Below are 23301 nucleotides of genomic sequence, written 5' to 3' on the forward strand. Positions count from 1 at the left end.
TATCGCATTCTGCTTCTTAAAGTACTCACTGAGGAATCTGATCTAGGAACTTGAAGATAAATACATCTTATGGCAGGTTTGATCAACTGAAATACCCTTTTAAAATTTGGAATTGTAATAATCCAAAACAAAACAGGTAAGATGGTTCACTCACCCTTCATGCCAGTCTCAAAAAGTACCAAGATGATTTCCAGATCTCCTAAATACTTTACTTTTCAATTTCACATTTTTTTTCCTTGATTTTGAACCTAACCCTCTTTTTTGAAACACTCAATTTCCCATTCAATTACAGTCAATAAGAAGAAAAAAACCCCCCCTTCTTGTATAAAGTCTAGCCCCTTTGGCAAGCGTATGTCCCACTGAATTCCGCAATGGAAAGGTCTTATCACTATTTAAAACAGTGAATCTGTTCATCAAAACATACCTAGTATCTTAGACAAATGGAGTTATGGGTAGAATAACAGAATATAACGTGCCTGAATGTAAAATGATGCACTTTGGATCCCTTCAAGAAGAATGTACCCTCTCTGTTGAGGACCCACAGTTTGGAATTATAATTATTTAAGTCATAAAGTAAAAATCTATGAACATAGGACCAATTTTATAAAGGTGCTAGTATGCAGGAAAAAGTTTAACTGAAAATGGCAAGTGGCTTGAAATATGGGTAGTACATTACAGAATACAATAACTATACAATAACTAATGTCAAAATTCTTTCTTACTAGTAACAAACCCAATACTTCAGATGTAATCGGAGAACTAATCTGACAATTTCATTTTTTAAAATTTTACCTCTGCTTCACAAAATGGCTGTTTTCCCCTGAATCTAACATTTCTGCTTTCAGATCAACAGGTCTTAAGAACACTTTAAGGTAGAGAACCGCACAGGGTACATTAGGATCAGGTACAGCACAGAGAGCTGGGGAGGCTGAGCCGCTCGCTCCCAGCATGGACTCACCCCATGACCAGAACAGACTTTTCCATTAGAACCAATGGGACAGCTGCTAATGTTCAAGGACTGAATTGGCAGGCACTTTTTGTCCAGACACATCATTTGAGGTCCACATGGAGCTCCATCCTCCACATAACCTAAATCTGTATCATCATCCAAAAGAACATGAGCACCACTAGGAGAAATAAGTTTTAAGATACTATTAGAATTATGACTGGAGTCTCTTGAAAATATTAAAAACATGTCTGTGTAGGTGCTAAAAGCCTCGTATTTTTCCTTCATTTAAGCATACAGATAGACTGAACAAAACTATAGTTTTTCTGCCTGTCCACAGCAATGATAAGGCGTTCCAGTTGTCAAACTAAAACCAAGTCTATATATTGACTTAACTACTCAAGAAGGGCACCTTAGGCCTAGGAGATTTTTAAGTCTTTGACAGACCATGCTTTTTCCTTTTTTTTCTTTCCTTTTTTTTAACTCCCAAATGCTGTGAAATACTATTGCTGGAAAAATATCCCCATGCGATGACATTTAAATAAAAACACTAGTGGAATAATGGAAGAATTAAGAATCACAGTTCATTCAGAACCTAACTATTCAAGGGAATATTTTTAGCATGACAGGAATGTTGCCAATGTCCTTAAAATACAAACCCAGTATTGTGCAGAGCAGACTAAAACCCATTTACCTGTCCTTTAACTGAACTGTAGCTTAATATCTTATCCTGACACAACTCCGCAGTTTCCTTCCTTTTTGTCTTCACTTCCCTATAACCATTTCTCTGAGTATTTAATACTCAAAATCATTATGTTTAAAATATGGGTCTTTGGCAATACAGATTTTCTCCACCCTCAGAGAAACATAATGCTGAGCATTACCATTAAGCTCTGACTGTGAAGTTCTGCTATTGAGGGATCAGATACAGTAATCAGGAGGACAACCCACATTCAAATATGGAATATTAGGCTTTTATGTATTTTTTTTAACCAAAAGAAATACCACTTAGAATAATGGTTTTGCTGCAATATATTAATTACCTAAAATTCTCAGAATTTTACATTTATGTTTCTCTTAATTCAATTAGGATTGACAGCGCCAAGTCTTGTTGGAATACTGCATTATCTTTTACCTGCAGTCCACTATGCGTCCTTGATGATAAAAAGAATTTGGGATAATTTCTCCTTGAACTTGACCAACTCGTGGAACTCTAGTAAGATTAGTACAGAGCAAAAAGCCACAGAAAACATCACTGTAAAATGAAAACATAAACCAAAATATTACTGGAATAATATAAGGTAGACTTACAAAAAAACCTGTCTGGCAACGACGCTGCTGATCACAGTAATATATTACCATAAGCCACATGATAGACTTTCAGAGTACAAGCGTGGAAATAAAATATTATTTTACATAAATGACAAGAGGCAGAAACAAGTCATCATTCATTCTAATGGACCACTGAATGTTCACCTGAACAAAGAATGTATCTGTGTTCTAAGTACAATACAGTACAATTTAGAGGAGCCAAATGATACAAAGCTTTGTCATGTCAGGCTAAATTACTTTTCACTCTCTCTAGCAGCTTATATGCCACACATTAAAGTCAACTTTGAATTTTTAATTGAATTTTATTTCCCTTGCAGGACAACAGAACCATAATAACCATTAGCAGCTGTGTGTGCCCAAAATTTCGTAAAGAATCTGCTTTATTTTATGTTGGTTTATATCTAAATATATTTCAATATATCTTGTATAAGATAGACAAGATAACTTTTATATCTTCAACAGAAGGATATCAGCTAATACTAATGGTCCTAAGTCATAGAAGCAGCTGGATGAATGATGGAAAATGCTTTTGTTAAAATTGCAAAAAATAGCCCTTCAGCTAAATCATTTTCCTGCATCTCTCTAACAACAAAGAAAAGCTTTTACAGAAATGAGATTTTTAATGTGCACATCAGAACAACACTACTCCCATCTAAATATCTTTTTTTAAAAGATCCTTTAAACAACTCCTTTCCTTATGATCCTATCTGAAAAATAATTTTTAAAAAAGCCACTTGACAAACATCAAATAGTCAAAGGAGGAAAACACCATTTTAAGACTGAAATTTGTATGTGCATACTTAAGTTTCTTCTGGTTTATTTACTGTTTTGTAATTTTAAAATCTATCCACTAATGCTCATTAACTAGAAAAGTAAATTTAATCAAATATTCATCTAGTAATGATCACACACAAATGAATCAGCCCTTTTCTCTGTAGCATCCAAATATCTAATGGTCCTCTCTGATCAAAATAAAGGTTGGAGCGAGTTTGAAACAGCATAATCTGTATCAGTCCTAGAGCAGGCAAAAACAGTGTGCGCATTTGCAGCCTAATTTATCACTACCAAGTCTGAGGTGTTTGTATGTTATAAACTTGTGACTTTTTGTTGCCTTGTCCCTCAGCTCCTCTGAAATAATTAAAGTCACAGTATATTCTTCTGGAAATCTGGAATTCTTTCCTGTGTTTTGCTGAGCATGGACTTGTCAGACTGGAACTTTTTCAAGATGCAAACCTTGCCAGGAAAAGAAAATTCAAAATAATGCAAAACAAACTGCTGAAGAGTTCACAAAAAAGTAGAAAACATGAAACCATTATCAATCTATTTAAATTACAAATAATCTCTACCAAGATGAACTTACTGTTTGCTGCACTGAATCCATCGGTCTCCATCTTTTCCACAGTTTCCTTTTGTTGTGCCTTCTGTATTAAGCTTTTCATAACAAAATTTGTCAGATCCTGAAGACTCTATGGATGAAGAAAAAAGAAACGTGCTTTCCACTGGCAACATGAGAGCTTTGAAAACTGCACAATTTATTGCAGCAGTTCTCTGTAATTTTTTAAATACAAAACATCCATCAAAAAAAAACACATGTGTGTGCAAAGATGGTATTTTTCAGTAACTACAGTGGGAAACCACCAGGCTAAACTGAAATACCTACTGATGGCTTTTTTAACTAATGCTCAGTAATTCAAAATTTGCTCTGAACTTCTGAAAATGTAGCCTCCACATTACCTGAATTTTCTTCAGCACATGAAATTTATCTGTGGTCTAATTTTGTTAACTTCATAACAGTTGTACATAGATTTAAATCTAGTTGTTTTCACTGATGTCATTCCTGATCTGCATTTCAGAAGATCAAAAATTTTATATATGACATTTATGATAAGCATATGTTCTAACATCAACTCCATGTTTATTTTACTCTATTTTTCAGGTGTTGATAGCAAAACCAAAGTTGAACAGCCAAAGTGTAATTTCTACTTATTTTTAGGAGTAAAAATTTGAACTAATAGCTTTTAAACCCACAATTATTTACTAACACGTTCTTTTTTTTTTCTAAAAATGAATTTTAAAAAAGAAGAAAGAAAAGCACAACAATTATATAGAGGAAGACATGATAATAAAGGTAAATAAGACAGAGTAGTTTCAGTAGCAGTCATAATTAGACAAGAAAACGTTAAATGCCAGAGTACAGTAGATCCTGGGAGTTCTGCTCTGCTGAATTGTCTCAAACAATTGTCTCATTACACAAAACATTCATCCCCTCTAGACTTAAATCTGTACTATGCATATTTAAATTCGCACCAATGTACTAATTTTCCCGACTTGTAGGATGTTCCAGCAGAGAGGCAAGCATGAATCATTGCTGGGATAATGGGATTGACAACTCTCATTTAAAAACACCCACAACATCTGGTTTTGAACTGTACCCAAAAAATCCTCAAACCCCCTCACCCTGGTAACATTTGCTGCCCTACCAAAGTTTGCAGCCACATCACATCAGACCAGTCTGACACCACTCCCAGATTCAGGATTTCAGCTAGCAATCAAGCCACGGTTTCCCACTGCAGTCTACTCACTCTACTAATCAGAAAACTTTAACTTAGAGTGACAAGAACAAAAAATAAAAATACTGCAAACACAAAACAAAGGCTGGAATGAACTAGAAATAAAAAATATTTAAGGTAGTTAAAGTCAACCTACTAGATCCCCAGATATACTTGCACTGATTATCTCTTGTCTTGCATTCACCATTATAGCAACGACCCTAAACAAAACACAACATGTTAGCAATGAAAACTGAACACTACTTCATCTCCTTCCCCTCCCATGACAAATGTCTCATTTTGACTCTTCACACACATGTTGGGGTGTATAACAGTTTTCATGGATTTGGGTAGATGGAGAGCACATTTTGGCCCAGATTCCCAAAGCCAGTTGGTGTCCAATACATATTGACATTTCAGCAGTTGCTTTATATTTCCCCTTTACATAATTATAAAGAACTTATTAATATAGAGTGTAATAAAAGATCTACATGTAAAATGTAGAGATACCAAGTGGATTTTATTTAAAGTCGAAGTTTGGACTATTCATGGAGTGCATAAAGCACAAGCAACATTGATGTCAAAAGGATAAAATTTAAAGAAATATGGAATACAGAATTAAAAAAAAAAAAACAACCCAAAACCAAAACAATAATGTGTATTTGGTTAATTTCTATTTGCTGATGTGCAATTTTAAACATAGCATACCTGATTAGAATCACAGGCATACCCATCTTGTTTATGAAGATTCGGTGGACACTGAAAAAAATTAAGATTTTTTTTTTTTGTTATGTGTCCTGTAATAATACATCAGAATATCACATATGGAATTTTCCTGGGTTTAAGACAACTTCACAACATATAATGGGGGTAGAGAGCATAACTGGTGCAGGAATCTTTATAGTTACAAATACAAGTGAAAAAAATCAACATCTTGAGCCATGAAATACATGGTTTGAGTCTAAGTAGAAATATTCTAAGTAGAAATTAAGGAGGTGAGGTAAAATGAAAACAAGTGTGCTCAGTCACAGGACATTTGGTAGCTTATACTGGGGCTATGATTGCAATGCTGCCACTGCATTCATTTCAGCTCCATTGCAAAAGTAAGCGAGCACCCAGTTGTAGCCTACCAGTCTATTGCTTACAGAGATGGGGGGGGGGGGGTATGATACTGTTTCCTGTGTTCTCTTGGCATTGGAAACTTTTTTGGTCCAGAAGCCTCAGAGTGCTAAAGCTAGGAACAGACCACACTTAAAGTTTTTCCTCATTCAAAATGGACTTGTGAAAGTTTGGGAAGGGTATGCTGCTGCAAGGTACTGTATTAGCCAGTACTCTGAGGGCAGCTTTCTAGCTTGAGAAAGCTCTTCTCCCTCCCGTTAAGAATGGTTCACCTAATGAATAAAAGATATACAATAAAATACCAGCAATAGCTACTTATCTGTAAGTATGGATGTCCCAGATGATAAAATAAAAAAAAGTTATTGTTATTTATTGGCATCTATAATTACAGCCAATGCCCGAAGAGAATGTGATCCATCCTGAATCTTACTTCTCCAAAGCTAAGAACCTCATGCAGTAGATGACTGCATCAGTTATGAAATTCTCATATAAACTCAAAGTTTATATAAATAGAATTAATATATAAATACTCAGTATTGAAAAGGTGCATATATTACCTAAAGCATCAAAATTGCTGTGAAAACTGAAAATGTGCAGAACATTGCTATTTCTTCCCAAACTTCCGAGTATTAGCCAAATGTTTTCAGGAGAAATGGATAATAAGATCCACAGCTTTTAAAATTCTCATACATGTACACACTCCTAAAAAATGTAACACTTCATACAAATCTTAGGAGCAGCAACTGTGGGAGTTGGGGTTGTTTAGCCTGGAGAAGAGGAGGCTTGCAAGGACCTTCTCACTCTCTACAACTACCTGAAAGGAGGTTGTAGCCAGGTGGGCGTTGGTTTCTTCTCCCCACATAACAAGTGATAGGATGACAGGAAATGGCCTTAAGCTGCACCAGGGGAGGTTTAGATCTGATATTAGGAAAAATTTCTACACCAAAAGGGTTGTCAAGCATTGGAACTGCCCAGAGAAGTGGTAGAATCACCATCCCGGAGGTATTTAAACAACATGTAGATGTGGCACTCAGGAACACATTTCATTGGTGGACTTGGCAGTGCTGGGTAATACCTGCACTCAATGACCTTAAAGGTTTTTTCCAACCTAAACGATTCTATGCTTCTATACTCATTTAGCTGTAATGTTCTACATCTATAGTTTAAAGTATTTTACTTCATAAAATCTTACTGTTATTACCTTTGAATACATTCAAATTTGAAGTATATTTGTATTATTTAAGTTATAGACCAGGCTAAAAATTTTTTGTTAGTATTAAGAAATAATCACCCACACGCCCCATCATTTTAGGTATGTGAATGTGCAGTTTGTTAATCCAATTTTCCTCTTAAATTAATATAAAAAGAGTGCAAACAAGCATCAAAAGTGTAAGTGGAGAAGGTTTTTGTGCACATACCTGTCCAGAATCCCCAGTGCAGTACTCTGCAATATCACATTCATTCACTGCGTATCGACAGTCGTAACCTCGAGGGAAAAACTAGAAAATGAAGAATACAGTTCAGGACTAAGATTACACCCACATAAGCTGTTCCTTTTCATTCATAAAACACACTCTAAACTTTAACAGGTTGCACATGACCACGGACAACTGAAAAGAACAATAGATATATGGCAGCAACACTCACAAGACATGATGTATTACAGCAGGGTCCATCACTACAGTGAGCTCCGTTAGAAAGAGAGCACTTCTTACAACAGTCTGCATAGCATTCCTGAAGAAAATATCAAGCAAAAGTTTAGGTTTTCATTTTAAGTAAGTTTTTTCTTCCCAATCTTTCCAAAAAACTATCATGTAGCAGCCAACAAAAGACTGAGTTTAGCACTGATGACCTGAAATTATCAGCTGGAAGAAGACTTCCCAATACTCAAATATTGAAGTTAAGGGACAATATAATGCTATAGCAACATGGGGATTCACACCTTCTGAAGCCTCTTCACAGGTGTGGAACAGCCTTTGCCAAATGCATGCTGCTTAATCAACTCATATTGAAGGCAGACAAAAAAATTAAGAAAACTAATTATGGGTACAATTTAAATACTAGAGTTAGGATTCAAATTTACAGGGCAGATTTTTGCAAAAACATTATTGGAATATTTCTACAATAGAGAAGGAAACAACAGTTTACTTGTTCTGTCCAAACACAGGCACCTATCTCCAAAGTATCAATAAGGAGTCTCCCACTCCAGACACACTACCCAGGAAAAGTAAAGGGATAAAGCACTTCTACATTGCAAATCAAAAACTGCTGGGAAACAGCTGCTTCTTGTCATTGGTATAACAGGAAGTGTTCTGAGGACACTCTCTGTCTTTGCACTCATTCTCATTTTAAAAAATGTTTTAAGATGGTGCTTTAATGAACTTGTTCCCAAACAATAAGAAAAACAAATTTTCATAACCTTTCTCCCCTCCCTTACCAATCACTTAGTTTATCTTAATATATTTTGTAAGAAAGACTTGTGGAGTAATATATCTCAACTTGCCATTCGGAAACCGCAATCACATTCTTCTCCTGCTTCTACATATCCATTTCCACACTCTGTGGTTTCGAAGAGCTGAAACAAAAAAAAATAAAAAAAAACACCCCAAAGTAAGAATAAAACTAGTGTCAAATGATTTTTTGGTCCCACGCGACCCATTTCTGTGGTGCTACAGACACACACTGTCACGTGCTGTGCTTTGGCGAGGGGAAAGGCAGCGTGTGTTTCAAACGCTGCTGTTCAGAATTGATGAGACATGAAAGATGTACAGTTAAATCACATGGATGCTAGTCTTTAGGACAATACTGATCTCAGAAAATTATGATAAATAGAGAGACACTACAATGACATGCAAGGGGACAACATCTGAACTTCAGTCCTGTTCTATGGACTTCCAGTTCTCTGACAGTTCCCTCAAGAAATGAGTCTGCAATATCATCTCTGGGATCTACTCAGGTACCCATTCTTGCTTATGCAATTAGCTACTGCCTATTCCTGTGCACCAAGTTTGTGCATGAAAATAACAAACATTAAAAAACACTGCCAAAAAGCAGTTCCATGTGTCTTATTAGTAAGTTTTACACAACCACATACAGATAGTGCTAAACAGCTAATTCCCTAACTGGGATATTAGTAGCAGAAACATATTCACTAGAACATGGTTGAAATGAAAAGTTAAAAGTTAAGTTAAAATGAGAACAGATAAATCTACAGCTAGATAAAAGTGAAAGATGCAAGTAAATGTTCTTTCTGCTTGGGTTTAGTGGAAGGAAGCTGTTGAGGATCATGCCGATATGAAACATAACATATAATACAAGTGATATTTAAACTTGGATGGAATTCTTCTTTGGTACTTTGGAGGGGGGAGGGCAGATGCCTAATAAAAATGCCTAATAAAAACCAAATATAAACATTTTACTTTTGTTGCATAAACCACATAGGTCATCAATAGCATCTACAATTTTGTGTACCAGAAGCAAAACTATACTGAAGTAATACCAATACATACTCCTCTTCAGCAACAATGTTGTCACGATTAAAAAACCACTGAAATTTCTCTTTCCTCCCCCCTCCCCCAATAAGCTGCTGTTTCTACTACACTTCAGAGGAAACAGCAAGATCTCTTACTCTAAAACTGAAATTCAGTTCTCTGTCAAACAAGAAAATTACAGAACACAAGCATGCACATACAAATTTCCTATGGAATTAATCAGGAACCATCTAATGTTCATATATATGTCAGAACATAATTCAGGTTATAATTTAAAAATGTGACTGCTTAAAAAGAACTATGTTTTATTTACCTAAGAATTAAACACATCATTTTGAACCTGAATTCCTAACCTCCAAATAACAGGATTCTAAACACTGTATGATTACTTTTCCCCCAAAGCACTTCAAAGCTGTAAAACACTGATACAAATAATGTATAAAGATAATTCAAACATTACCCTGGGAGCATTTTCCCCAAAGTAAATCAAGTCTTTATTCTGTATAGAGTTGACAACTTCACATTACTGTGCTAGACAACTACCATTAAAAAATGAAGCTATGTTTTTATATTTCCCTACTTACTACTTTCTGTAAAAATTCTTACATTCTTATTCTATAAGCAAAGATTGTTACCCTGGAAAAGATTAAAAACACTCAAACAAACCAAATTGATTTTAGTTAACAGTGCAGGGTGATGGTCTACCAAAGCACAGTAAACAGAACAGCCTAATAGCCTCACGAGATATTAAATTCTACAAGGACAGCAAGTTTTAGACCATGATTAAATAGAATATTAATACTTTGGATTGCTCTTACTTGGCAAAAAGAGCCATGTGGAATATTTTTATACTATTCTGCTTTAGAAGGATGTCATGCTAACATTGCCTTAGAAAAAATTATGACCTTGCTAAGTTTTCAGGTGAAAAAAAGCATTGGATGGTACAAGGAAACAGTTATGAATTACAGGGTTTGCTAGATGTACAGTTGAAATGAAATGAAATGAAGGTAACTTTGAGAACAACCACGAGCTACTACTGTCTATATGAAATGAGCTATGGATTGATTTTTATTTCCTAATGTGGTGACTTTCAATCTTTTTAACAACCTCAGGCAAAACGTCCAAGAATTGAGTGTATATGAAGCATGTACTATGACCTCACTTCTAGATTTATTTTGCACTGCTTCCAGCTTAATAAGTAGTGCATTTATGCTGATGGGGATTTAGCTAGCTGTGAAAAATCAACTGCAATATTTGTCATTATTTCAGCATGAAGAATTGATGGAAAACAAGTCGTGTTCCTCTCAACATTATTTTTAAATGCTATGGAAATGAACAGGCAGCTAATTACAAACAACCTCAAGGAAATACCCACATAGACATCTGAATAAACTTTAGAACAGATGTATGGTAGTGAAATTATTACATTTTCATTACGATGTTTAGTAGACGTGCTGACTACCAAATTATTTATTACCTTTGTTGGCCTGTTAAAGAGACAGGCACCTCCCCCACGAAGTAAAAATTCTTTGTATTCTGCAATGCTGCATTTGGAGAATTTCCTGGAATGGTACACCCTAAAATGGCAAAGAATTAGTTGAGTAAATGACTTGAAACACTACCAGTAACTGGAAAGGGGCAAAGGGATCACAACATTTTTTAAATACTGTAAATCCCAGTTTCTTACAACCACTGTGTGCAACAGTATAACAGCTCAGTCTTATTCTCAAACAATAAAACCGGAACAACAACAACAAAAAATTTAAAATGCTTTGCATTTTTATATTTCTACTTTATGGGTGTACAGTATATAAAACTGTAGTCTTCTAATCTTCTCAATAAGGTGAAACCACACTCTCATAATAGGTGCTATGCATCCTGTCGATGGCATGCATAATCCAATGTCTCCTTGGGTTTGTATTTAGCATCTACAAGATGCTACAGCAAGAAGTTTCATAGATTAATTACAGACTGGTAGAAAAATAATTTCATTCCATTTTTTTTTCTGTTATATTTGCTAATCTCATTTCACGTCTCCCTAGTTCTTACACTGGAAGAAACAGTAATCATTTGTTCACGATGTTACAGACTTCTCTCATATTTCCTCACCTCCATCTTTTTCCCAGACTAATGAAAACTTACTTTATTAGTAATTTCTCACACAGAAACTGTCTGATGTTTGTATTAGTCATGTTTTGAGATCTGGGAATGAGATCTATACACAGTGTTAAAGATCAGGGTAACCCTGCCATAAGGAGGTTCTTCATCCCTTTCCTAGCAGCTCACTGCTACCAAACTACCATTTCCCCACTGAATAATTCTATACATAAAAACTGTCTTCTGATGCCCCACTGATGTGGTTAAGTGAAAAGGCTTGAAACTGCAGCTAATTATTCACTCATTTCATTAGTCAGTTCTTTTTCAGCTCCTGGGTGACTATCTGCTCATGGCATTTTTGTTTACTGTTATCTTCTCTACAGAATACCTTTTCTACTGTTACTGTAGTATCAGTCCAAGGCTGATAGTTTGATGAGTTCACCATGGGAAGGAAGCAAGTATCTATTTTGATCAATGCCTTACTTAGGATTCCAAAAGTAAACTTATGGAATGGTTTTCTGTTGCATTCATAGAGTGGCTGACAATTGCAAATCTATAGGGAAGCCACGCAGTTATTCAATTTCCAAATACCATATGAAGAAACTAAGCTCCTTTTATCTTATTTGCAAATAATTTTTTCCCTGATTTTTTCAATCAAGCTTCCATAGTAAGGAAGATTCTGACAGGAAGTGATTTATAAGACTCAAAATTCTGCATTTCAGAAGTTATCCTTTTCTAAGCAATTGCTTACAGTATAGAGAAAAGAATCTCTGGTAACTAAGGTTTTGAGTTCCAACTGCTTCTAGTTTTTCATTTATTAGCACTAAAACACATGGATAAAACCCAGTACATAAATATTTCTGTCATAATTTAAACTATGAACTCATTCCAGAGTCCTCAATTACTGATATTTATGACATACCCTGTTTCCTCCATGATGCAACCACCCCAGGATTCAGTGCAGTCACACTCTTCTCAGACAAGACCAAAATACAACAGAAAAGGAAAGAAGTTATAAACATGCTTACAATAAATATAAAGTACTCACTATAAAAATGGACCTTGACTAAATATACAAAGATTTGATGGTTGCTTGGCTGTACAGACTTGAGCTCCAAAAAGGAAACCAGCCCACTTCAAGACATATTAATATATTTAATAAATGTGGTACTTTCAAATTACCATATGTGCATCTTCTTAGACTCAACACGAAGTTTCAGGCAGTACAGAAAGCTAAAAATAGCTGGCAATGTTCTTCCCTACATGCTCTCAAAACAGGCAGCACCAGGCTGTGTGCAGTACACATAGTATTGATGATTTAAAATTGTTCACATTTTCTCCTCCCTGAAATATATGTAGAACACCCTGAAAGAGAATTGTTCCTGGACAGGCCAGTTTTTTTCCCTTTGGAATAGAATTATTAATAGTAATACGTGAAACAGCCAATCAAACATTCATTGGAAAAAGTAGTTGAATGAAAATGGATTTACAGTTTACTTACAGCTGTAGCATGTAAGTCAACAGTGACCAAATTCATAACATAAAAACAAAAGATCAACACTTTATGGTTGGTAAAACAGAAGTTACAAACTATCCATAAAATTATCTGCCAAAGAAGTAATACTGGCAAAAAGAGAGTTTCTGTATTGTAATTACTACTGGAAAACCACACTGTCTCTCCTTTGGAAATATTCACAGATAATTTTTAAGGTTATTCCTGATCTATGCAGGTCTTCTATTAATCCTTCTCTATAAAGAACATCCAAATAAGGAAACTAAAGCATCAGATCAAAAACCTCTGTATTACAGTTAAAAAATATTTTGATTTGCAAATTAAATGAACTCTGTTTTACCTGTAATCAAACACAATAATATAGAACATGTCTTAGCAATTTGTCAATTTACACAAGGCAAAAGCAATGCTTTAGAAAACAACATTTCCTAAACACCGTTTTCTAATTCACAGATTTTTGAAGTGATTCCACAATGAAGTCAACTTTGTAATTCATGTTTTTGAAGAGGAAACAAAGGTAGCCAAGATGCTCATAAAATGCAAGTAAAAAAATTCAAGTTTTCTTTAGCCTAAAAAAGGGCTTTGCAGCAGCTTTTTTACCAACACTACATGTGTTAAGGCCACATAAGTCTAATCTGGCTGCAAAGCAGCTAAGTAACAAGTTGAGCAAATGTCACACTGGACTAGGTTAGAGCTTCTTATCATTTCTTCAATTATAAGTCAGGTATTTTTGCATTTTAAGAAGTCAGTGACTGTGCTATAAGATTTAGAGATTTCATTATGATAGGAGTTCTAAATTAAATTAATTGTGTTTTTACCAAAATACCTTTGAATGCTGGTTATGAATCTAACCTGCTGATACTGGACATCACTGAGGTCACTGCAAAGTAAATGCTAAACTTTTGTCTCTTATTTTGGTTAAACTCAAATCCTAGTGCATATATTTCCAAAAGCAGCAATTCTTGTTCTGCAGTTACAGCAATTCTGGCATTTCTTTCAAACAGTACAAAGGAAGAGTTTATATGTTTAGCTAAGAAGACAAAAGAAGGCTCCATGTCCATATACATACTCGGTTTCCTTGTAGCTGGGTCCCATTGTATTCCAAGGTTCTGAGCAAGACTTTGTGCTAATTCCTGTGCCATGGGCAAAGGGAGGCCATACTGCATTTCAAGGGGAGCAAATTTAAAAAAAAAAAAAAAAAAGAAAAAAAACACATCATTTACTGTAACAAACACTACACCAACTCATTCTGGCTTACCACATACCTACTACTTCAGTAATTCTGAAGTAATAGTACAGTCAATCACAATTCTGTGTGCATATGAGGAAAAAAAACTCAATAAAGCTGAGTTTAACATAACAGAAAAAAATTTCCTCCCTTAACCTCAGGAAATCTCTCCCTGCTGGTTAACCTAAGGAAATAAGTCTACTTGATATATATGTAATACAGTTTTGTATAGTATGATTAACCCATGTTAAAAAAGGAGGCTTTAATTATCAATTTAACATTATATTGAGATAAAAAAATAACAACAATAAGAAAAAACTCAATACACTGGGACAGTTTTTTTCTAGTTTCAATGATGAAAAAATTCAGTAAGAATTGCATATCATTGGCATTTCAGAAGACCAAGCCTCTTACAGTGAGAAACCCCAAAAAAATATTAAGTGCTGCATCTGAAACTCACAATTTTTTGGGTCTAAATTTCTGTCAAATATATTACAAGCCAATTTAAATTCTTATTAAGACAATAATGCAGGAAGGAAAAATGTTTTTTAAAAAGAACAGCATACTGAGCAGTAGTTTAATGATGATCAAGAAGGCTGGCTATGAGAATCCTAACTTATTAATAAGTAAGTTACCTTTAAAGCCCTGAATACTGAAACACATAACCTCTGAGGTTACAATGTACAGATTCTATTTTATTTCACGTTAGTAATGAAAAAAAATTACCTCGTTTACTCCAACTCCTCTGGCCACAGAACAAACCCCTCCAAAATAACTTAAGCTGCTCCTTTTGTAATGAAATGTCACGTTCCTTACAAAAAATAGAAATTAGGAAAATATAACACACTGACATTGGGCACCAAGAGTTTATTGAAAGACCATACTCTCACACATACTATGATAGATTGCATGTACATTCATCTTCTTCTAGCATCAAAAGCAACTGAAAGTTTACAAACAGAATACCAATATTGAAAGAGGTGATTAGATACAAGCTTTGACAAAAATACTATTTTTATATTGTGGAGTCAGAATCAGTCTTAACCCACAAACAAACCAAGCACAGAAAACTAGAGTAGTAGACTCCTAAGACAGTACAATGATAACATTTCTTTAAAAAGTTAACAGTATACTCCAATTTATAATCTCTCAGGAAGGAATTCTGTTCTGAAATGTATCAGTGTTGAGAATTTTTTTAATTATGATCTTAGTCCAAACCAATACAAGTTCTAGTTTCAACTCCAAATGAAAACACTGACAAGTATGCCTAAAGGGAAAGTAATTTAATACTGTTCTTTAACCCTGCCTACTTTCAATTACTGTTAATAAGCCCCAAATAATTTAGATATAATAATTAGTTAAGTAATCCGGAAGACCTAAATTATTTTTAAAAATGCCTATAAATTACTATGCACGATACCTATTTTAACTTCATAGTCATAATAATAAATCTACACATGCCTACAAATGACCTACAATGACCTTGCACGATCTACAAATGACTCTAATCTTCAAAAATTAATTGATTTTTTAAATTACAAGATACTCCATACAGGTATATATTTATTTTTCAGAACATTCTGACAGCCATCAGAACTTCCAGACTGCAGCCTAAATAAATGCTTACAGCTGGAGGCTTTACAATAGTCAGAACCTCAGTAAGGGCTGAGGCTGACAGGCTCTTCTGGAAATGGTCTAGTTCAACCCCCCTTCTCCACGGAGCTTCAGCTGGAACACGCTGCCCAGGACCATGTTCCACTGGCTTTGGAATATCTCCAAGCATAGACACTCCACAGCCTGTTTACAGCAGCCTATTCCAGCATCTGACCATCTTCAAAGTGAAAGGGTTTTTTTCCTTATGTTTAAATGGAATTTCCTGTATTTCAGGTTGTATTTGGTACCTTTCACCAAGCACCACTGTGAAAAGCCTGTTTGCTCTTGCTGGCAAACTCCTCAGTAAGAAACATTATATGTCAGCAGCACTTTGCCTACGTTATGAAGAATGCAATTAGCATTGTGTTGTGATGCCTGTATTAGGGAAATCTGGAGGAAATTCTTCATCCCTTAGTTTTATCTTCCTCTGCAGAAGATGAATTATAGGAGAATCCCATGGAAGACATTTGTCAGTTCATCCTCATAGTATGTCATGCTGCTGAGAGATGGCTTAAGATTTTTATGCTGCTTAGGGGAACACACATTTCCTCCTCTTTGCTTACAACGCCGTGAAGTAAAAAAACCAACATGCTCAGGGTTGAAGTTGTGCCTAATGATGCAAGTGGAATTTCCTCTCAAAATGCATCGTGTCTCAGAAAACAATTCATTCCAGTTCTAAAGGAGACCTTCCACTAACAAATCATCACGGCAGCTACATGTGTGAATAAATATACTAACTGGAATGCTCTTGTGGCAACACATAATGCTGTCAGCTCTGCCCTCTCCTGATCTTTATTGGGAAAGCAGTACATAACACACCTAATTAGCAAAGCTAAGTGTCCTTAAGGGCTCATCAGAAGACACTTCAAATATGTGACAGTGTCTCCAGGTTTTAAAGTCATTCAAATTTCATTATAGATGTATATCAACATGACCATATCACACCTATTAAAAACAGGCTAACATGTTAAATTTGGATTAAGCTTCCTAAGGAAGGCAGATGTTGATTGATGCAGCGAATATACTGAGCAAAAAAGTACGAAAGAAGAGAAGTAGAGAGAAAAGTATATACAACTGATATTCTAAGCCATCACATAATGGTACATACGAGAGCAGGTGCACAGCATCAGCGTGCTGTTTGATGTAGTGCTGTCGGTATTTGGAGAAATCGTGGAGCATCTGCAGAGGGTCAGGGTGAATATTTATACGATCTCTGTCTGTCCAAGTTTCCACAGCAACAAGAACCACCCTGGTGTTCAGCTGTTCCTTGTATATCTGAGGGCAGAGACAGGACAGGCACAGGAGTAGAACACTGGGTCAAACATGCACAGTTAGCCAGTAAGAGTAAAGCGGAAGGACAAGAGGGATAAAGCAGGAGGAAAATATGGGGAAACAGTTAGCTGGAAATGCCTTGGATTTCCTAGAAGTTAATATTCTGATCAACCTAAATTTTATGTTTTAGAGGACAAGAACATCCCTTGCTGCTCTTTTTTTTTAGCCACTCCATTTTCTCTAAAATTCTCATGTCAAATAATTTTGCCACTGAGTTTTGCAGAAAACCTGTACAAAAATCAGCAAAGAAGAAATGTAAAGGTACACTGGGTGATCTCAAGGAAAAAAAAAAGACCTCAAAGACAAAGAATAGCCAAAGACAATCCTTAAGCGGAGATTAAATCATTTCTCAGTTCTCCAGTACATTCAAAATTTAGTTCACATAATGCTTGATTTCCATTTATATTGTATAATCACTGAGTACCACTCAAACAATGTGAGGATTAAGTAAAAACATTAATTTTTCTTTTAATTTAATGTCACTGTAGCAATAGACAAGGAAAAAAGAATCAGGCCCTAATAATAACAAAACAGTTTTAAAATACACTTTTTAACTTTGTGCATGATACTTGATTCCAACAAAAAACTGCTGCTCTCTTCAGGTTGAGGTAAAAAAACTGCCAAATTTTATTAACTAAGGTTATGCAAAACTTTCAGATCTACAAAAGACGCATTCCTTATCCACCCTGACCAGAAATCCAGTGTTTTGTACCAGGGCAGCATTATCCTTATTAAAAAGTAAATGTATAATGTTCATCTTAGGTAAAAAGGACAATAAACGTAAGAGCAAGAGAGAGCAACCAGTTATGTTCAATTTTGTCCAAGACCCTTGAAGGAAAAGAAGAGCATTAGTATTCTTCAGTCTGAGGAAGACGGGCTGACAACATACACAGAAAACGGTATACAAAATGAGAAAAATCAATAAAATTAACTCCCCTGAAATAACATATGGGTGGATCAATAAAGACTTTACTTCTGCTTGCTGAGACAAAAACTCTATTTCCTGAAGCAAACAGGAGGGAAAGAAAAGAAGATGGAGCAGAGAATCTGAAAGCCTCTGAAAGCCAAGATCCTTTTCCCAAAAATAAATCAGTAAGAAATGCAGCCCACCCTATGGACACAAGGGAATAACAAGGCAGAAATTCTTGCTCCTTTTCATGTTTTATTTAAAGAAAAGGCCATTAAGATGCCATTTTGGAAGATCTCTATAAGGGGACTGAATTCTACAGTGGAGTAAAGCTGAATGTTTCTGCATACACACACACACACACAGAGCAAATAAAAATGGAAAGCAGACAGAATAGTCAGAGAACTGAAAGACAGATGAAATCATTTTTGTTAAAATGCAGAAGAAATATAAAGCAATGATCAGATGAGAAAAAAATAAATGCACCACCTTTTCCTTGGGAATATACTATATAAATTGGAGAAATATTATTTCAATTATTTACATTTTACCTGCTCTAGTAACTTTTCTTTAGACTACTGGCATTTTCAGACTGTTACAGAAAAATATTCCAAAACACTTCCCATATGTCACGTATTATAAATATATTCACCTGAATTTTCAATTTATATACAGTATACTTTATATGTAAGATACTAGGAACAAATACTGTATTGTTCCCTCTGAGACAAACAAATTGTTGACAATGTTTCGCACTGAATCATATTACACAGTTCCACTGGTATCAATAATGTCATATAGAAAAGGGACTCAGAGTCAGCATTTGATAGCCTTTGTATTCAGAATTACTAGAGAATCTATCCTGTTTTCACCACAAACGGAACTCTGAAACATGTGGTCACTATATGTGTATCAAAAAGTGGGGGGGGAAATCAAATTTTACCACAAATATTACTTTTAGTTTATATGCTGTAAGCAAAATTGTTCTAAATTTAGTTACAGTTACAAGTATGGTATCTTGTGTCACAGCCATTTATAATGTACTACAGGGGGATTTTGTTTGTTCAGCTACAAATACAGATTTATCAAGGAGAATTTTTTACTCACACTCTTCTTCTCCCAGTAGATATGTGTATCCTTTGTGGACTATACTCCCAGTTTCAATCGCTTGCGGTTAGATTTGTTTCACTAAATCTAGACTTGATTAAATATCATTCTTAATTGGTGACAGATACCTCCTTTAAGGACAGAAATCTCCTTTAAGTTTAAATCACCTCTGCTAAGGGCAAACTCTGGCAGCCGCAAGCTTTGGGAAAAATGTCATGAAAAATCTGGTGGTTTCTTATACATTCACCCCAGGCTATCCTTCTGCAGAAGAACTGGAAATGCACTTTAAAATGTAATTTTCAAAGCTGTTTTTTTTTTTTTTTTTTATCCTGGCATTTGAAAACATTAACTTTTTTAACACAGTGCTAAACTGAAAGTCAGAGAATCAGTTTTCAGAAGAAACATGGATACTTACAGCATCTACAAGGTTTACCACAGACTTTGCAAAATTGTTTGTGTATGCATTTGAAGAACGGTGCCTTTTGAACTAAAAGGAGAAAAGAAAGTAGAACACAGTAAGAACTTAAATATTTATTACTAATTCTTTATTTTTACACCATGAAAGGAAAATTAATATTTTAAGAAACAGTAACAGAAAAACTCAATAAGCTCTTTAAGTCACAGCCTACATCTCATATTCAAGAATCGCTGGAAGATAAAGGAAGCCATGTATGCGAGACAGCCTTTCACATCTGTAAAAGGAGCATTTAGCCTCAAGAAATATCCTATTTAGAAATAGAGTTCAAATGTCTGAGACAAAATTACAGAAAAACATGAACATAAACATGAGCTCAAGACTGAGAGGATACCGTACCCATTAAAAGTGTGTTTAATCTGAGGAGTTACCTATCAGACTGTACTAGACACATTCCATGACTATAAGACATGAAGATGAAGCATTTACCACTTGTCCTGTGCACAGCTCTTTGCAAAGGCATCCTTTCTCCACAATAGCTCAAGACTCTTATGACAAGTAGCATCAGTCATATCAAAAGACAAAATGGAAGAGGGAGGGCATGGCAGAAGTAAATATGTGTTTGAATGTGAAAAGAGTTGAGCTGATATCTTAAATTTTAGCTTTAATTTCTTTTTCTATTTTTATAGACTTAGATGAGCTCTATTCGAAGTTCTGCCTCCTAATTTCTGTGCATGTCATTACAATGGTTTCATGTCTTTCACCATTCTGCCCCAAAAGTCCCTTCTGTTCCAAGTCAAATTTTTTAGAGATGCAGCTATGGTATCTGAAAACGAATCCATGACTTTCAAGAAACTGTAAAATTATAAACCAAAATTACATTACACAATATGATTTGAAGATAGAAAAGTAAGTCTTCAAAATTTCATAGAAAAGGCAAACAAAAGTGCTTAGAACAAAGAGGGCAAAAAGTTCTTTACAAAAAACCTCTTACTAATTTCAACTACTAGTTGAAGTGACAAATTACAAAACAAAAAATTACAAAATCCCCTCTTTTCCAAAATTATGCTTGGAGCAAAGGTGAAAGTAACACTAGAAGCATTCTAAAAGAATGCTTTTAAAATTAAATTATCTGTTTCTGAAATTGAAAGCAGAAGAGTGACACACACACATTATATTATTAGATAATAAATTTTACAATCTGTTAAATTCAACTAATTTTTCCCCAATCAACCTAGTTTTATATGGATGAAATGCCATAGAAATAATAAAAAAAAAGTTCATCAAACTTAAGGGTGACACTCATTTGACTGCAGGAAGACAATTTTTTTTACAAATGCATTTATTCACTGCCAGGTTCCGCAATGCTTCAGCACAATCACAGCATGTTTTAATACCCAAAGATCCTACAACATAGGTTTGCAGAGAGCCATCCCCCTATAACTATTCCCAAAACAAAGCACTTTCAGGTACAGTGCCAGTAGGTGCTTAGGATGTACACTGAGAGGAATGTACATATCACAAAACCCTGCTCCCTAGCGAAACCATGAAAGTGGGTCAGGGGGAAAGGGGAGCTTTGGCTTTATGTTTTGAGCCAATCTCAAACCTTTCCAGAAGTAGAAAGGTAAAACAATATGCTTTGGAAAATGTTTTTGGTTTTCCTGAAAGTACTAAAACGCTAAAATCAATACCAATATACCACATAATGTGTTTAAGCTCAGCTCCTAAACCAGAAATTAATCTAAGCCAGTAAAAAGTGCAACAACCTAACTAAACATATTTAGCTATGTCTTTATTGCTACAGGAAAGTAAAATGTGAAAATACATAGTATTAACCACTTCGTACAATGGTCAAAGAGGTTTAAGATACTTCTTCCAATACAGATCTTTGCTGCAGGGCAAACCTGCCCTCTCCTGGTAAGTCGAAAACCTTGAAATTACATTTAGTGAGCTCCTGGACTGGCAGGTTGTGACTCCTAATTGTGAACACTTTCCTAAGTACATCCGTTTTATTCCTTGAAAAGATTTATTATCTGCTTCTGAGCCACTGACAACTCTGGAACAGAAAATCTTGTAGTCTAAAGTTCTAACAAATAAAATGTGAGGAGAGACAAGATAATGTCTGTAACCACTGTAGTGAACAGAGCGGCTGTCCTTTAAGTATGTCTGTAATACAAGAGGCAAAAGTAAACAAACAGACATAGAAAGATTTTCTCTTCATAAGGAACATCAACCACAGACATCAAAGAATACAACACAATAGTCTTAACTTCAATTATTGTGCCCTACTGCTGTACAACTAACACCTGAACACTCTTACAGTAGTTTTCTACCAGGTAGCTTTACAAATGAAAACAGCTCAGGAAACTTCTGTCCTATGCTTTCCACCCTCTCAAATTTCCTCCACACTACTAATCTCCAAACACAGGTTAAATTTGCCCAGATCACTTCTATGGTTTATTAGACAGATGATGGAAGGGTATATTATATCTTTCTACTCAGCACTGGAATATGTACAAATTACTGCATCCTGTCCTGATATCAGCTGTTTCTTCCCCTAAAACATCAGTCTTCAGTCTTGGCAAAAGAGCCCACAACAACATAAAGCATTGGGAAAATATGCAGTACAGTTAGAGACACAGCAATCTCTTTACTTGCAAACAAAATAAACTGTTTTATCAAGAGAATTTGATGATTTTTTTTTTTTTTTAAAAAAGGCCTTGCTCACACAAATGTCATTCTGGTTGACATTTTCCAGTCATCCTCAAGAAAAAACTGGGAAGAAAGTGGGCTTTCCTCCCCACACTCCTGGGATTTTTTATATGACAAACATTTTTTCAATCAAACAAACAACTTAACCTGCATTTTATTATGAATCCTGTTTATAAGTGCAGAATACCCAGGAAGAACAACCAAGAGAGTTTTGTCTATATGTTTTGCTGCATCAAAATTTAAGTTAGTAAAACTAAACTCAAAGTAACAAATTCTGACCTCTTTCTATATAACTTTAAAGGTAGGATGTAATTTTAGAATGTTTAGTGTGTTTGTTCTGGACATAAATGTTTTGTTGCTTTACTTTATTGGTTATGGGCATATTAAATTAACCATATGATACCAAGGTGATTCAGATTTATTTTGAATATATAATTGTTGTAGAAAATCTTAGGCAACATTAAGCTTCATTAGGTATTATGGCCTATTCTGTGTCTTACAGTACAATTATTAATAGCTGCTAATAAACAAAATACTGGATGCAAAAGTAGCTTATGCAGCACAATCCTGTACATTAACCTACAAATTATCACCCATATTACCTTTGGATTCATAGCAGCACAATCCTGTACATTAAACTACAAATTATCACCCATATTACCTTTGGATTCATATACTTACCATTTTATGGTCATTGACTATCATGAGCTCCAGATATTTCATTTCTTCAAAGACACCGCGAGATAGCTGATGGATTAAAGAAATTGTTTGAGAAATCATGAAGATGTCAAGATTTTCAAAAATAACTGCAGTTGATTTATATTATATATATATTTATTATATATTTATTTTTAATATATTGTATATATATTACATATATATATGGGGGGTGGGGTGTAA

At 34.9% G+C, this 23301-nt stretch overlaps 1 protein-coding gene across 5 annotated transcripts in view; it reads right to left on the reverse strand.

Moving 5' to 3' along the window:
- The window catches only part of ADAM23 (ADAM metallopeptidase domain 23), a 69394-nt gene that overhangs the window by 16684 nt on the left and 29409 nt on the right, over positions 1–23301 (reverse strand). For all 5 annotated transcript variants that reach the window (XM_027880165.1, XM_027880166.1, XM_027880164.1 and 2 more), the window contains exons 9-23: positions 23083–23148; positions 19690–19761; positions 17037–17203; positions 15002–15086; positions 14117–14207; positions 12457–12505; positions 10915–11014; positions 8450–8521; positions 7594–7680; positions 7365–7445; positions 5536–5586; positions 4985–5048; positions 3639–3744; positions 2082–2201; positions 959–1127 (exon numbers count right to left, since the gene is read on the reverse strand). In XM_027880165.1, the coding sequence (XP_027735966.1) occupies positions 959–1127; positions 2082–2201; positions 3639–3744; positions 4985–5048; positions 5536–5586; positions 7365–7445; positions 7594–7680; positions 8450–8521; positions 10915–11014; positions 12457–12505; positions 14117–14207; positions 15002–15086; positions 17037–17203; positions 19690–19761; positions 23083–23148 (1380 nt within the window). The remainder of the gene's footprint in view (positions 1–958; positions 1128–2081; positions 2202–3638; positions 3745–4984; positions 5049–5535; positions 5587–7364; positions 7446–7593; positions 7681–8449; positions 8522–10914; positions 11015–12456; positions 12506–14116; positions 14208–15001; positions 15087–17036; positions 17204–19689; positions 19762–23082; positions 23149–23301) is intronic.

Source organism: Empidonax traillii, unplaced genomic scaffold (assembly GCF_003031625.1).
Source record: "Empidonax traillii isolate 1590-97213 ecotype Southwest subspecies unplaced genomic scaffold, ASM303162v1 scaffold65:size4453928, whole genome shotgun sequence".
Taxonomy (NCBI): domain Eukaryota; kingdom Metazoa; phylum Chordata; class Aves; order Passeriformes; family Tyrannidae; genus Empidonax; species Empidonax traillii.